This window comes from Falco rusticolus, chromosome 2 (genome assembly GCF_015220075.1).
Source record: "Falco rusticolus isolate bFalRus1 chromosome 2, bFalRus1.pri, whole genome shotgun sequence".
Taxonomy (NCBI): domain Eukaryota; kingdom Metazoa; phylum Chordata; class Aves; order Falconiformes; family Falconidae; genus Falco; species Falco rusticolus.
The window spans coordinates 16,886,719-16,902,372 of NC_051188.1; the positions used below are offsets into that span (position 1 = coordinate 16,886,719).

The 15,654-nt window shown below is 41.9% G+C and overlaps 1 protein-coding gene across 2 annotated transcripts in view; it reads left to right on the forward strand.

Annotated features, from left to right (window-relative positions):
• The window catches only part of GRIA4 (glutamate ionotropic receptor AMPA type subunit 4), a 240,641-nt gene that overhangs the window by 211,973 nt on the left and 13,014 nt on the right, over positions 1-15,654 (forward strand). Inside the window, exon 14 of one of the 2 annotated variants that reach the window (XM_037377767.1) lies at positions 11,054-11,168. The exons of the other annotated variant lie outside the window; for it this stretch is intronic. Coding sequence (XP_037233664.1) covers positions 11,054-11,168 — 115 coding nt within the window. The remainder of the gene's footprint in view (positions 1-11,053; positions 11,169-15,654) is intronic. 2 annotated transcript variants of the gene reach the window in all.

The window sequence follows — 15,654 nt, forward strand, 5'->3', positions numbered from 1 at the left end:
TAGTTTAAAACCAGCACCCCTTGTCCTATCACAACAGGCCCTACTAAAAAGTTTGTCCCCATCTTTCTTATAAGCTAAGTACTGAAAGGCCGCAATGAGGTCTCCCTGGAGCTTTCTCTTCTCCGGGCTGAACAGCCCCAACTCTCTCAGCCTTTCTCACAGGAGAGCTGCTCCAGCCCCATGATCATTTTTGTGGCTCTCCTCTGGACCCACTCCAACAGGTCCAGGTCTTTCCTATGCTGAGGACTCCAGAGCTGGATGCAGTACTCCAGGTAGGGTCTCACCAGAATGGAGTAGAGAAGGAGAATCACCTTTTTCTACCTGCTGGCCATGCTTCTTTTTATTAATTCATCTGAATCGGGCTATGGTGTGGATTTCTGAGAACAGCAATAGCAGTGAGTTCATTTTTTTTTCCCATTGCAGCTGCTGATAAGATGCCAGGACGTTTATTCTCTCACTGTGGCTCTTGCCACAGATCTATGTCTCTGTCAACCTGACACTGGTTAAATGCACCTCATTTTGTATGACTCCTCTGAGGGCATCTCAGATATATTAGCTAGGAAAGAGGACTTCTGTCACCTTTTATGGAGCATCTTAAGCTGACAGTGAGGTAGTTTGTGGAAAAGGCATGCAGAAATGTTCATTTGATCACGTTTACTTGTAGAAGTCACTGCATTGTGACTCTGATTTTTTTTATCATTTCTTAATCTTAAAAGTGACATCTTAAACTAATCAATAGCTGTTATAAGGTCTTGCTGCTTGCAAGGAGTCAAATATAGCAACATATCATAAGGAGTAGAATGACAGGAGAAGACCATGTCAAATTTAGTTCCTCTTACCCATCTTATCAATGTATGTTTAAAAAGGGTGAGATTCAGCCTGGCATGAATGAAAAACTGGAGAAGCGATAGTGAAATTTCTTCAGATATTTCCAAACTTGAACTAGTTTCCAAAAACGCCAGATAAGTTCAATATTGTGTTAAGAAAGATCTTGGATTTATTATATTAGCTGCGCTGCTACCCACTGAGTAGAACATACGTTTATATTGCACACTGAGACATGGGGCTGATTAGGAACCAGAAAACCTAATTTTTGCAGTCAGTCCAACAGGGTATTTTACTTCCAATGATTTGTAGCAAGAGTCAGCAGAGTCCTGACTGGTTTTGGAGGTCACAGTAACATTTCTTCTGGGAAGAGGTGATTCAGCCTAGGGCTGGGTCTTCCTGTGGATGAAAGCTGTGAAATGCTCAGCTGAAGGTACAGTATTTCTGCCACTACTGGGACATGTTGAATGGAGTGAAAAATTAGAAGCTGCTGAAACAGCTGCCACCTGCTTTGTGCTGGAAAATTTTGATGTAGTAAAATCTTCCTCTGGGTAGAGCATGGCCAGAGTCTGAAATCTCAATAGGCTGTCTAGTAATCCATCAGTGATATCAAACAGAATGAGATGGATATAAAGAAGTAACAACTTTCAAAGTTATAAGGATCCATACCCCATTTCTATTCAGTAAGCACTGAATTGCATCCAACAGAGATATATTTTTCCTAGCATCATTCTAGGTGAAAATAGTCACTCTGTGACATTCGGAAGCATAAACTTAAAATGCCTTACAAATATAGCTAAGATATTATGTAAAAGAAAATTTATATCCACTGGCCAACATTCGTAATGATGAATTATGTTTTCAATCCTGTTAAAATCAAGTCATCCATTTAAAAAACAAATAGATAATTTGTGCAGACAGAAAACTGCAGTGTTTGGCTTTTTTTTGCGGATGGAGTGACATAAGGAGCCTCAACAACATGTGCTTGGATAACATAATATAATGTCATTTAAAGAGACCCACTAATACAGCCTAGGCAGGAGAGGAGAGGGACAGTATGAGATGGGATTGAGCTTCACTGCTGTGGCCACGGCCACAAGCTGTTACTCCCTGTCTCTCAGTAGTACTAACCCAACACTGATGGAACCTCTTCCTGGCACCGAGGCACGTCCTGTGCTCTGCCATGAAACCTGTCTGTGCCAGTGCTGCCATTTTCTCTCAGTTAGGGACCCCTAAATTTAGGATTTACTGGAGAGGCAGGTGAAAGAGCATCTAAACACCCTGCTGCGGCAAAACTGTCAGTCAAGACCTGCTTCGCGTAAGGTGTAAAAAGGCAAAACGTTTTCTGCAAGCCATGCCAGAGGTGAATGTTAATCCATCTAAAAGCATTAATATTTCAAGGGCGTGTATTTAAAAATGCTCATTTTACACATTTCCTTTTTTAAAATACTATCATAAATGCTTTTGGCAATAAATGTAAACACTGTAAAGGGCTCAGGATTCCTAACATTTCTGAGGTGAAAGAGAGTTTCAGGGCAGTTGGCAGTGGGCTAAGCTTAGCCTCAGAGCAATTCCTACAGTGTGGAGACAGTGTTACACTGGTGCTCAGACACTTATGAAAAATCCCACTCAAGCCTTTAAAACATGTATTTTGAGTTGCAGGTGTTGGACTGCAGCAGCCTATTCACATAATCCTGCTTATGCTGCAGCCAGCAAGAAAAATTTTGCTTTGAAAAGTGGTACTGGTCAATGAGAACAGGATTAGGTCATCATTAGTAAAAATTAAAATAGCTCAGAGTTGGGAGAAACTAGTGTTTCTGCTGCTACTAAAGACTATATACACTGAACCAATATGAACAGTTACTCTAGGGACAATTTTATTTGTTTTTTGTTTACAGCAAAGCCTTGTGTAAAGCAGACAAGCTGAGTTGCTTTCCCAGGTCAACTGCTGTTGTTTTTACACAAACAAAATATATATTTAATTGCTTGTTCCAAGAAGCGTTTGCATACTGTAATTGGAATATCTTGCTGCAAAGAAGCTATGAGTATTTTAAACTACAGTCATCAGACCTCTAGCTGATGTAAATTGTCAGAACTTCTTTGAATTTGAAGTAGCTACGGCAATTTTTAGCAGCAGTGGGTCTCCCATTAATTGGAACTCCTACTGATCCTCAAGGTGTCAGTTTGGCTTATATTTGTTTACAAAGCTCAGTTCAAGTAACTAAGCTGCGTACTTAGGATATACATAGAACCTGTAAATACACAGTGCTCCTGGAAATTAACCATCTTATTTGGATGGCTAGATTAAGAGCATTATACTTATTCTAATTAGCCACAATTGAGAAGTATTTGAGCGTTACTTTATATTTCCCATCTCTAAACAAAGAATAAAAATATGTATACGCTCCTTTAAAGATACTTTATTCTTAGTGTTTGTAGAATATTTTGAGATATTCTTCTGGAAGAGATGTTTTAAATGCAGTTGGACAGGGGTTTTTTAAATAACATTTATAAATGTCATTAGCTTCTAATGCAGCAGAGAACCTGCCCATAGCTTTTTTGCAAGACTTTTGTCTTTTTACAGGCCAGTCAGTTCCTCAGGGTACATGGATTTTGCGAGATGGAATTCAAGAGGCATCCACTGTCCTAGCGGATCCTCAGCTGGGCCCAGGCACTCAATTGAGATGGCCGGTCACATCCTTTCTCTGATAAGCAGGTATACATCAAGGAAAGAGTTCAGCAGGAAAGCCTGAGAGGCCCACTGCAGAAGAGCTTGCATTGTGAAGATTCACAGCTTGAATATTAATAGTTCTTTATTTAACATAAATGCTGGGCAAACTATCAGTGCCAAGGATATTTTGTTTGAACTATCAGCTACACGCAAAAATGTCTTGATACTGTGCTTCAGTATTTGGATACAATTTTTCCATAGAAATAGCATGACAGCATGCAAAACTTTATAAATCCTAGTACAAAAATGATTCCTATAATTTTTTTAATATGCTTAAAAAAACCATGATTTCAAAGTTGGCCCTTTGTCATTAAAATTTAGGTTGTTTTTCTTGTAAAAATGCTCTTGCATTAACTCTCTTTTTTAATATTTGCATTATTGATCTTCTGAAGCCTTCTGAGTATAGAATGATGTAAGCTTTGGCTACATCTTCCTCGTTAGTGGAGTGCTTGTTTCATTCCTAATTTATTAAACATATTCAGCCACTGCCATGCAGCTTTACACTTAATTTCTCTTGATGAATTGTCAAACACCCTTAAACTATGCTGCATTTCTGTCATGTTACAATCTGCCATCAGCACTTTTCAAAAAACATGGTTAAAATAAACAGCTCAGAAGACGGGCAAGGTTTAATTTTTTGCTTGGTAGAGGTTGCATTCTATTTTTTCCCATTTAAAATCATTTGAACAGATGATATGAACAAGCTGTAAAAACACACCCGCTTGTGTGTCACTATGTCTGAGACAGATCCTCAGCTGCATCCAGGATGCACTAGGTTGTGTGGCGAGGGGAGGCTCTCAGGCAGCTGTGGCCTCCTTTTCCCAAGCCACCTGGGCTGATCATGAGAGAATAACTGCAATTCACATCACTGAAATAAGGTCACTGAACTCAGCTACACCAGGCTCTCTTTCTCTCTCTCTGCTTCGTCCTGAGAGGACCCCCTCCAGCCTGTGCCAGGAGCGCTGAGGGGCTTCTCTGGGAGATGGCTGCATCAGCAGGAAGCTGCAGGGACAAATGTCCAAAGTGCAAGGAGGAAAATGAGCTTTCAGTTGCTTGGGATGCGTCATCAATTGCCAATGTGTTGCAGGCTGTGACACTGTGGTCTTGGGAAAGCTTGTGCCTTCAGTGAGCTCCTCCTGCAGATGCACCACCGCATCCGTGGCTTCACTTCCCGTTGTGCAGTAGTTTACTGATCGCCACTTCTTTCCAGGCACTATTTGTATAGCAGTATATATACAGCAAACTTATATGACAGTGTTGTCATGGAATTTACTGGAATAAAAAGCAAATCCCTGTGTTTTGCCAGTTGATCCACGCATTGCATATGGCCCACCAATGGTGCTTTGATCATTTAACATTCAGGTACTCTTTATTTGAAGTTTACTATACATTCAGAGAACCTAAGGTTATGCAGAGGTGGCATCCCTCCACGTGATATGACTTCTAAGTGACTGAGCAATTTCTGAGGCTTTCAAATCCTTGTGGGAAGTATTTCTGAAAAAGCTTTTAAGTCCTTGTGGGAAGGATTTGTGAAAAGCCTTTTAGAGGGTCTCTGCTTCTGCCTCAGTAACTGCGGTGGTGGCACGAGCAGCTCTAGGACGATAGGCTGTGCAATACGGCTGCAGTTTAAACAAAGCTGTCTCTGTGGACATAGAGTCTCATTAGTGAGTCATGTTATTTTTGCACATCCTGCTTGTTCATTATCTCCAGTGAACAACATCCTCAGCGCTGAGCAGTGAAGCAACAGTGCCGCCGTCTGTAAAGATAAGGGCAGAATTTCACCAAGAATCTGCCCGGGATTCAGGGAAGTATTTTGCTATCTAATGTGCCAGTTACATAGAATTTATGAGACTTAAGTTCAGGAAAGGGATTCAGGAAAATGTCAAAGCTGTTTAAACAGCTAAGGCATTTAAGTTTTCATGGGAAAACTCTACCAGTTGCCTAAAAGATGGTTATTAAATGCTCCCAGCAGAGATCCTGCCTTTGTTGTAATGAATACTGAGGGACCTGTCTGCGTTTTTACGCTATTTAGTATTCAAAAACAGGTATCTGAGACCTGAATTCATGGAGGAGGTCTCCTCCACTACGTGTGCTCAGGCCAAGGCTGAGTCCTCTGAATTGTGTTTGCAGATGGTGCTGAGCGGTGCTGATGAGTGGTGCTTTCCACCCATCCCATGAACCACTGTGCATCCAGAGATTTGGGGAGCTAAAACAACTAAACAAAAAGCAGCTGTGGCTGAGACTGTGGATACTTATTCAAGTCTAATCTGGCTGGAGACAGCCTTTTCTACCTGTTACATGTATTCAAGCTCTGGGTATTAGGCTGTTGAAAACAGGCTTGATGCATTTCATGTTTTAGTTTCTGGTTTCTTGGAGAAGCTAAGTTGCTGTGCTGAAATAGGTGCTTGAAGTGTTGGCATCAGGCAGAATCTGGTGCCTCCTCCCATGCTGTTCCCCTATGGCTGTCTCAAATTTCCAGAAGTGCTTGTGACATTGGCTGCTGTGGTCCCCTAGCCTGGGCCTGTGTCTCGTTCCCTCATGGTGTGGGGACCTTTGTGTGTCTCTATTAGCCTTAGAAATGCCCCTCCTGTGGTTGAGCACGTAATTGCTAGGTACCACGGTGCTCTATGCCATAGCGTTCAGGTCGTATGTTGAGTGCCTGCCTCACTGCTTCATACGGACTGAAGTCCAATGGATGGGTTGTCTGCTAGCCATTGCTGTGACCCAAACTCACTGGAAGACAAAGCAGACCTCTCTGCCAGCTTCCCTGGGCTTTGGGCAAGCACCCTACTGTGATTCTTTTGGGTTGCAGATGATGTATCCTGGCCTGGAATCGTAGATAATATTTTTCAAGGGACTGAGTAGTTGCACTGTCATCTGTTTATGCAGTTTTATCTTTTGCTAACTCTGAAAGGCATATCTGCAGTTGGAACAACTAAGCTTTCTCAAAAAAGTGACACTGTAGCATTTTAAACTGCTTATTACTATTTATTTATGGGGAGTTGGAAAGTGGTTTTAAATGAGTAAGAATGATTAATTCTCAAGTTTTTCATTCTGTAATTCTATAGGCAGCTTTAAAAAAGCTGTGATACATACACTGAAATCACTGTCCATGCACTCAAGTAATTGTGAAGTGAGTTACCACTGTAATGCCAAAGGCTGAAGTTTTGGCTGAACTGGCTTGACTCGTATGATACCATACAAGGACTCAGTTTTCTTCTGAGTGATGGAAGAGGCAGGATTGTACAGTGACAGCAAGGATTAAGAGTCAAACATTAAAGCGCTTGCCTGCTTTATACTATTAAACCCTTACCCTTGCAAAGATTTCAATTCCTTTATTGAGGAACACATTGTACTTCATTGGGAGTTTTGACCAAGTGTGGCATTTAGAATACAGTCCTATGCTTTAATGAGGAAAGAACAGTTTCTGCCATGGATACTCAAGTTTCAAAATGTCTTCCTCTGTGGCAGAATGAAGCACTGTCTAGGATGAGTATGAATCATCTGACCTGGCTCTAATGTCACAGATATATATATAATTTTCAACGTAGTCACCACTGCACCTGTCACAGATCTGGATGTTACATTTCTGTGGGAGATACAGCAGTGCTGAGCAAAGGTTCTCTGTGTTTTGCTGACCAGAAGGAAATCATTTATTTCCACGTTGAGGTGGACCTGGATTACAAAGCAACAGAGAAAGCAGTGTGAAACTAACCTGGTTTTACATGGCCTACTAGACATGATGAGGACAATAATGTGTTACATTTATAAACAATACGGTTTAATTTCAGAGCAATGATTGCAGCTTAAATCCACATTTACTTCGTCATCCTTTTTATTTCCATGTCTCTATTGTGCTGTGAAACTGTCTATGGATATGGCTAATAACCCAGCTAAATAACCCTCTCATGAATGGGTTTCACTTATTTATTTATTAACCTAGGACTACTATCAACCAGCTGCAGCTTCTCTAAATGACTGTAGGAAAGTTTTCCTTGATAATCTTTAATGATTTGAAAGATAGATTTGAACATTTGGTAAGTGAGAAAGCTCTTTCCCTTCAACATGGAAATTAAACATGAAAACTTAAATTAGTTATTAAAAATTTCAATGTAGTTGGTTTTTATTCATCTTAGAATATCCAGATAAAAGGTCTAAGTAGACATCTTCTACAACTTGGAACACTTGAAAAAATGTTGTAAGTTATCAGCTGACACCTTCACCCAAGATAAGATAAAATTTTGAAAAAAAAACTTTCTAAGGGTTTTGGCATAAGGATTTTGTCTAATTCAGTGAGCTTTAGTGTTCATACTTGAGAGAATACAGCATAGAGGAAATAGTATGAAGATGCTTTTACAGACAGACTGATTGATAGGGCTTCCCATTCTGATTTCTCAGTTTAAAATAAAACTGAGCTTAAGTGGCTTGTTGAATTGAGTTAGTGGTATTCCTTGAGATATATTTCATTTTTCATGGAAGTGATTGCTCTTGCCCACATCTGTAGCACTGTCAAAGCAGCTGTTTATGTTATTGCTATTGGCAATTAGACATAGCAGCATTAAATTAGACCTTGGTTTTGTTCCTGTTGAAGGAAGGAGTTTTGACATTGACTTCCTAGACAGCAGGCTCAAGCTATATGTCTAAGCCGTTTTCAGAATAAGCAATGCTTGCCAAATGTCAAAGACATAGTGCTTCCATGATCATCTTTCATCTGTGGCTCATTCCTAATGTCCTTACAAAGGTAAAACGCACATTTAGTGCGCTGGAAATTTGTCTGTGAAGCAGCGAGGCTGGCCACACAGTTACCATTTTGAGTGGGGCAAACAGGCTAAAAGTATAGGCTTTGTAACTAAAAGCTGAGTAGGAAAAATCTGTAGTAAATATGACTGGTTCAAAAGCAATCGCTTCCAAGAACAAAATGGACAAACGAACAATTTCATTCCAATTTTGCAATTGCTCCTCTCCCTCTGGAGTGCGAACCATAATTAGAGCACTTACACAAAATCACATTTGTCAGCCTGGCTGCTAAATTCCCCTTAAAGCTTTATCCACAAAGAGCAGTCTGTTATCACTCCCACTACAGCCTGCAGTTCTCATTTTCACTTTCAGGGACAGGCAAGCAATTACTTTATCTGTATGGAAGATCTTGTAACTACAGTGAAGCTAGGTAAAGTCAGATCTACACACAAGCAGTTTCCAAACTTCATGACCAGCCAGCAAAGACCTGTCTCAGTTCCAGTGGGACCTATATGAAAAGCTGTTACCTGAAGACAGTGGAGGTGTGTTCTGAAGCTGACATTTGTCCCAGAAACAGGCCAGGGTAGTAAGGAATGCTGCCTGAGCTGTGAAGTACTGTTGCCTGTATCTGTCTGCCAGGAAGATCTCTCTCCTAATGAGTAAGAGAAAAAATTCCATTCTAAGACCAAAAGGGACCCCCAGGGACCAGAAAGCAGCCATCCTAGAGAGGGTGAATCACAAACCCCAGTGGCTTCTGGTGCCGTAGAGCCCTGCCACTAGAGGAACTCTCTTCCCCAGCCCTTCTCCAAGTGGTTTGAAGGTGTTGCCTCCTCTGATGATTGATATGGGGAAGATGCCATTGCCAGACATAGCTCTTGCCAAATCCCACTCAGCCCTGACAGACAGATCTTGACACCATTAAACAAAGTCAGAGAGAGAAACTCCATCTTTCTCAACCACATATTGTCCCTGAAGAGCAGTAGTTTAACTGCAGGCACCTCACAGATACTTCTCTCCCTTTGGAGAGAAATGGTGTTTCATGGATATGATGCCCCTGCTTCACCTGCCTTTGCAGATCCACAAGCAAGCCTGTGCAGACACCCACCAGAAAGAGTGTGCATGTCTGATAGATGTGGATGCACTAGGGATGTCTGAAAATGAAAAGAGGAAAAGAAAAGTTCATTTATGAATTATGAATAAATACTGATATAGTTGTATACCATGACTGTCATTAGGATATATGACCGTTGAGGCTCTTAGGAGCCTTACACTTAAACAAGTGCAACGGTTCCTCAGGAGGTGATGGGGGCTGCATAAATGCCTTGGCAGATTAGTTATCAGCAGATTTGAAGATGTCATATAGTGACTGTAGTGCCTTACATTTGTGTTTGTATGGTAATCCATACTGTCTACCCTCTGCCATCCAGTCTTAATGCTGTCTGCACACCTAAAGGAAAACCTCTGAATACGCACAAAGGCAACCCCATCCTAGGACCAGCTGTGTCCCTTTCTTCCTGAGTTTCAGTGCACTGCCAGCAGCCCTGAGTTCATACAGAAGCAGTGATTCTGTGCTTTAGTCTTCATGTTGGCAACCCCCCTTTGCCTGCACAGATCCAAAGTCTCTCTCAGGTGTTTCTCCTATCTGAAAAAGAGAGCACTTAAACATGAGATGGAGGACAGCAGGTTCATGGAACCCCTTTCAGTCTGTTGTGCCTACACCACTGCGCTGCTAGCAATGCAGGACTGGTCTTTCATCCAGTGGTAGCATAACATGTATAAACCCTGCAGGGAAAAGTCCTCAGGATGTTCCAACTACCTGCTTGCATCTCAGCACCCAGCAAACAGCCCGAGTTTGGTCTTCCCAGTGCTTGAGCTTCTGCTTGGCTGCACTTTCCCCAGGTTTCCCCAGAAATTATGCCCTCCACCATCACCTTCCTCCCCCATACTGCCAGCGCCCTTTGGGCTAGGAGACAGGGTGCTCTCCCAGGATAGCAGGGCAGTCCCTGGAGTCACAGCACTAAGCTAGACCCCTGGTCTTGCCTTTCAGCCAATCCTTCACTGTGCAAAGGGAGCAAGACTCCAGAGCCTCCATCCCAAAGGTATAGATGTGCCTACAGCAGGTGACGAAGCTTCAGGCAGACAGGGCTCCCTGCATCTCTTTGTGTGTTGTTTTCTATTGACTGGCTGTAGATGACATCGCCGTCAGTGTGCAGGCTGCTAGTGCTCCTCCTCAGCTCTGCCTTACGCTGCCTGTCTCTGGAGCCTTAGCCCCTCGTTTGTCCCGGGATCACTTTGAAACGCTGTATGTCAAAACTGAATGTGACAGAGTGACTGGCAGCATCTAGCGTAGGCCATCTGATTTTTGCCTCTTTAGTATATAGGAATACATCTTCCCATCTGCTTGAAAAATCAGCCTGGGCCCACGTTGAATATATTCTAACTATAGCTTCAAATAAATCTGTGTAAATTGTTTATAATTCTGGGCAGAGTTTTATCACCATTTTGCAAAAATAGTTTTGGTTGGTTGATAGAATTTTCTTGATAAAATCCAAGCCATTCTGAAAATCATTTCTAGGCTGGAAACACATTTTCCACATTTGAAAGTAACCACAATTATTTGTGCTGCCAAGGGCTTTGAAATATGGAAATGAGAGGTTTATTTAGTGTGTGGATCAAGCTTATAAACAGCTTAAGTCCTCATTCCTTCTAACATCTTAACAGCTGTGCAGTTTCTTACAAAATATGTTTTATCGTTTCAAGAAATGCTGTTAACCTCGCAGTTTTAAAACTGAATGAACAAGGCCTCTTGGACAAATTGAAAAACAAATGGTGGTACGACAAAGGAGAATGTGGCAGCGGGGGAGGTGACTCCAAGGTTAGCCTCAATGTCACCAAAAGCGGGTAAACAGTATGTAAAGTAATTGGTGCATCTGCTGGGGTTTTACCTGCAACGAAACAGCTTCACCAGTAGCACAGCACTGCTGGTACCTGCATTTGAAATCTAGGTGTATGCAATTACTGTCAAAGCAAAAATATTTGCATTTGTTTAGGTGCCCTAAGGGGAACTCGTTATGTCTCTGCTATGAGATCTATCACCAGTTTTCAGAAACCTGCATCTTCTGAAATCGTAATGAGCCTTTCCCAGGCTTGCTCTTGTGAATGAACAGTCTGAAACCTTCAGTAACAAATACCAGCTCAGACTTTTTTCCTACTGTATGGTACTACCCAAAATACTTTTGAGTGATAGTAAAGGAAAAGGGTGAAAATCAGTGTTACGACCTCCTAGCAGTAATCTAATACATGGTCCAGCTCAGGGATCCACTATTGACACAAATTCCAGTACAAGTTAGTTTTCACATGAGTATCCAAAGTAGAAGGACAAATTTCAGCTAGAATATCTTCATACTGACATTTCCTGATGTCTTACCAGCAAACTGAAAACCATGGTGTTTCCCTAGGCAGAAATTATCAGACAGGAATTTTAGGCTGAATTTCAGGCTGAGGTGATGACAGCTTCTCATCCTTCCTGCATTTCCGTATCTTCCATATGGCCAATGCCACTACTTCCTTCCCTCCTCACAGCTTCCTTTTGGGAAGCTGCCTTGTGCTGAAAAGAAGCAAAGATGTGAAAGATGGTGAAGTGGGGGAGGAGGAAGATATTAAAAATACTCCTACCATGCCAGGCAGTATGCAATAAATAATATTTATTTATGTGCTTGTGTATGAACAATATATAAGAGAACGCTGTGCAGGCACAGAGCTAGTCAGATATAGGTAACTACATTTGACTGATTTGTCATCACAGTTTATGTAGATTTCTTTACAGTTGCCTACATATATTTTTTCTTACTATTTTCTCTCCTCCTTTAGTCCTCCTGCTCTTTCATGCTGTGTCCTGGCCTCAGGGACCATCCCTTGGGCTGTTCTGCACTCACCTAGAACCGGTCTCCTAATCCTCTTCACTTTGCCTTCGATCCTGCTGCTCTACCTATTTTCCCCACACCGCTCTGCTTGCCAGCAGTCACAGTTTCAAAAATGGTCTGTGTTTTCTCTTCCAAAGTGCTTAGGCATATTAGGCCTGACAGCACTTGCCTGCAAGTGGAGCAGAAACCAACTTCTTGTAAGAAAGTTGACAAATGAACCATAAATCTCCTACATTGCTACTATTATATGCTCCACCCAAGCCCTAACTTTTGCATTATTGGGGAAGGGGTGTTTATGCAATATTTTTAAAATGTCACAGGCAGAGAGTCACATCATTAAAATACTTCCATTTTCTTAGAATACACTCCTCACAAACCTGTTGTGCTTGAAAGGTGAGATAAAAGCTAGGTAGCAAACTAAGGATGCTTTTAACTAACTTTTGCTGATTACCAGCCACGGGTGCTTTGAGTCAAGAAGCAGGAAAAGGAGAGCAGCTCATGGTAGAAGGACAGGCAGGGCTTCACCAGGGAAATGTCTGGAAGTGCTGAAGGAGGAAGTTTGGTGTGATGGCAAGTGACAGAAAAAGGAGTGAGGGGAAAAAGTAGAAAAGAAAGGCAAGGAGTGTGGTCCATGGAGAAACAGGGAGGATCTGTGAGTTCAGGAGGGAGGAAGGAACACATTGCCAATGGAAATGAACAAGAGGTAACACAGACAGTTCAAGATGCAGTAGAAAATATGGTGGGCAAGGCAGCATTAAAAAAGGATGGAGAACATGATGGAGGTCAACCTGTCATCCTAGGACTATACACAGCCTGGGAGGAGCATTCATCTGACCTCAGGCCTGTTTCTTGCCACACTTTTTCCCAGGCACAGCTGAGTGAGTAGGCAGTACAAGTGCTCCTGGGAAGCCCCAGGTCTATCATGTGCCTGCACTGCCCATGTTCAGTAGAACCAGGCATATCATGGAAACGAGCGGGCATTACCATGTTTCTCAAATTCTGCATTGCAGCAGCATCTGGTCTTGTTTTTTAAACTCTAGCTATTCTGATTCCCCAAAGTGTTAGTTAGCCATTTATCATCTACGAAATCCATTTCCTTGTTCAGGAACAGTCTTGGAGAATCTGATCTATTGAAGTCAATAAGGCCCTTTCTACTGAATTAATTGAGCTCTAAATATTTTAACTTTATATGCTAGCAAATGATCATTAGTGGAATAACTAGGACACCATGCACTGTTGTAAACCTGACAGCTACCAACAAGTCCTGAACTAGCTCTTAAGCACCTCTAGCTAATACTTCTTTTCAGTGTATAAATTTAAAAAGAACAAACCTTGAGCTTTGTTAGCAGCTCCAGTCCAAATTACAGGGCTACCTACTGTCATGAATGAGAATAAGAACATCCTCTTCTCCTGTAAGAAATACAGCATCTGAGCCTTGACTGATAACTGTGCTGTTACTACTTGAGATTCACTAGTCAGAATATGAGAGTCTAGACCAGGGGTCCTCAAACTATGCCCCATGGGCCAGATACGGCCCCCCAGGGTCCTCAATCCAGCCCCCGGTATTTACAGAACCCCCCCGCTCCCCCCCGCTGGGAGCTGGGGGGGGAACAAAGCAGCCGCAGATGACTGCCTGACGCTTCATCCGCGTGCCAGCCCCCAGTTTAAAAAGTTTGAGGACCCCTGTTCTAGACCCAGAGTAAACCTTCATGGTAGTACAGAGGACTGTAGAAACTGGGGTTTTCATGAGAGCTCACCATTTCTCCAAAAGTTTGTGTTGCTCTGTAAGACAAGATTTCTCCTACCTCCATTTTGTGCTCTTACAAGGCCATCTCTAGCCTCCCCATTTATTGTTCCCTCTAAGGAACAATCTTCCAAAATTCAGAAAGACAGTTCAGAGAGCTGCCCTATCTGAACCACCTGTGGTTTAAGTGACCTCGGTAATTAAGTCATCCCTGAGGATAAAACTGAGGTTCCCAAGTTGTTTGATTGCTTTTCGAAGTATTACCTCAGATGTTAACTGTATGCCATCATCATTTTATGTGATGCATGGGAAGGTATTTAAACACAGTTTCTGCCACTTGGCTCCGTTATTTTTTAAAACATGTGAAGCCATGCTGGTGGAGCTCTCCTCCAGCCTCTGCTGGCAGCCCTTGGGAGAACATGGTGGCCCTTCGTTTTCATTCAGCAGATGAGACCGACCTTAAGCTTAATGGCTCAGCCATGAGTGGGTAATGAAAATGCTCCTAATGCATACTTGTGATTGCATTTTTAAAATCCCTGACTACCAAAATTCTATATTCATTTCAGAGTCACTCAGTATTGTAATTTAAATGCTATAATTGCCCATTCATGTTCCCGAACACAACTAACTCAGAACTTCATTAATGCTGGTTTAAAGCATGGTGGTTTCACTGATGTTGCTAGCACAAGACCCAGCCTGAGGCTCTTATAAACCAGCTCTTCCAACAGCAAGTGATCGATAAGAGGATAGGAGGAAATGAATAAGAAGCCAAGAGAGGAGGTAGAAGGGCTGAGAACATGATGAAAAGGTAGAAAACCAGCATCCCTGCACCTAGGTCAGGCTGCACCACCACTGATTGAAGAACGTGGGTGAAGAGCAGAGTCGCCTGTGCTGTCACACAACAGTTTTGCATTGTGGCTACATGGGACAAATGCTTCTCCATACATAAGGGGTAATTTTAGTTACTATTTTTCACATATATTATGCTTATATGATTTCGAGGCAGATGGATCCTGTTATATGTAACAACAGAGATTCTCAGCAGCTGTACATTGGAAAAGCTACACTGATTTTCACAAACTGCCAGTTTACTCTAGTTGAAGGTTTAGCCTAACATTAGTAATCTGGGAATCACTAAACAACTGGAAAAAAAATCCCAAATCTATAGCCATTTCCCATTGTAATATTAAGTATACAAGACTGAATTTGATGTGAAATGTAATTCTAAATGGTGGGTTTATCCTCTGTATATGACTTAAGTACATTGCTCTAGCTCATGTACAGCAGACCATACTGATTGTTAGTTTCTGCCCCCTTTAATATCAGTGGGACTATTCACCAACTGATTGTGTTATCTGTGTAGTAACAAGTTGTAGTATCCGAGTTTGTGACTGACATGGTCAAAATTACGCTTATTTGCAGAGGATATTTTCAAAGAAAGGAAAGATGCCTAGATAAGCGACTTGCCCTGAAAGCAAAGGTGATCTGGGCATTTGTCCCACATGAGAGCTGTTGAAAATCTCCTACTGAAATGAAAAAGCAAACAAAACAAAGCCTAAAATACATGAAAATTCACTACACCTGCAGTCACTTACTGTGATTGCAATTGAGTACATATGTTGCTATTCTGAAAAGCGTAAGCAAAAATTTTCCACTCTGCAGCGCCTCAGTCTGCGCTTCTCATATTGGACCAT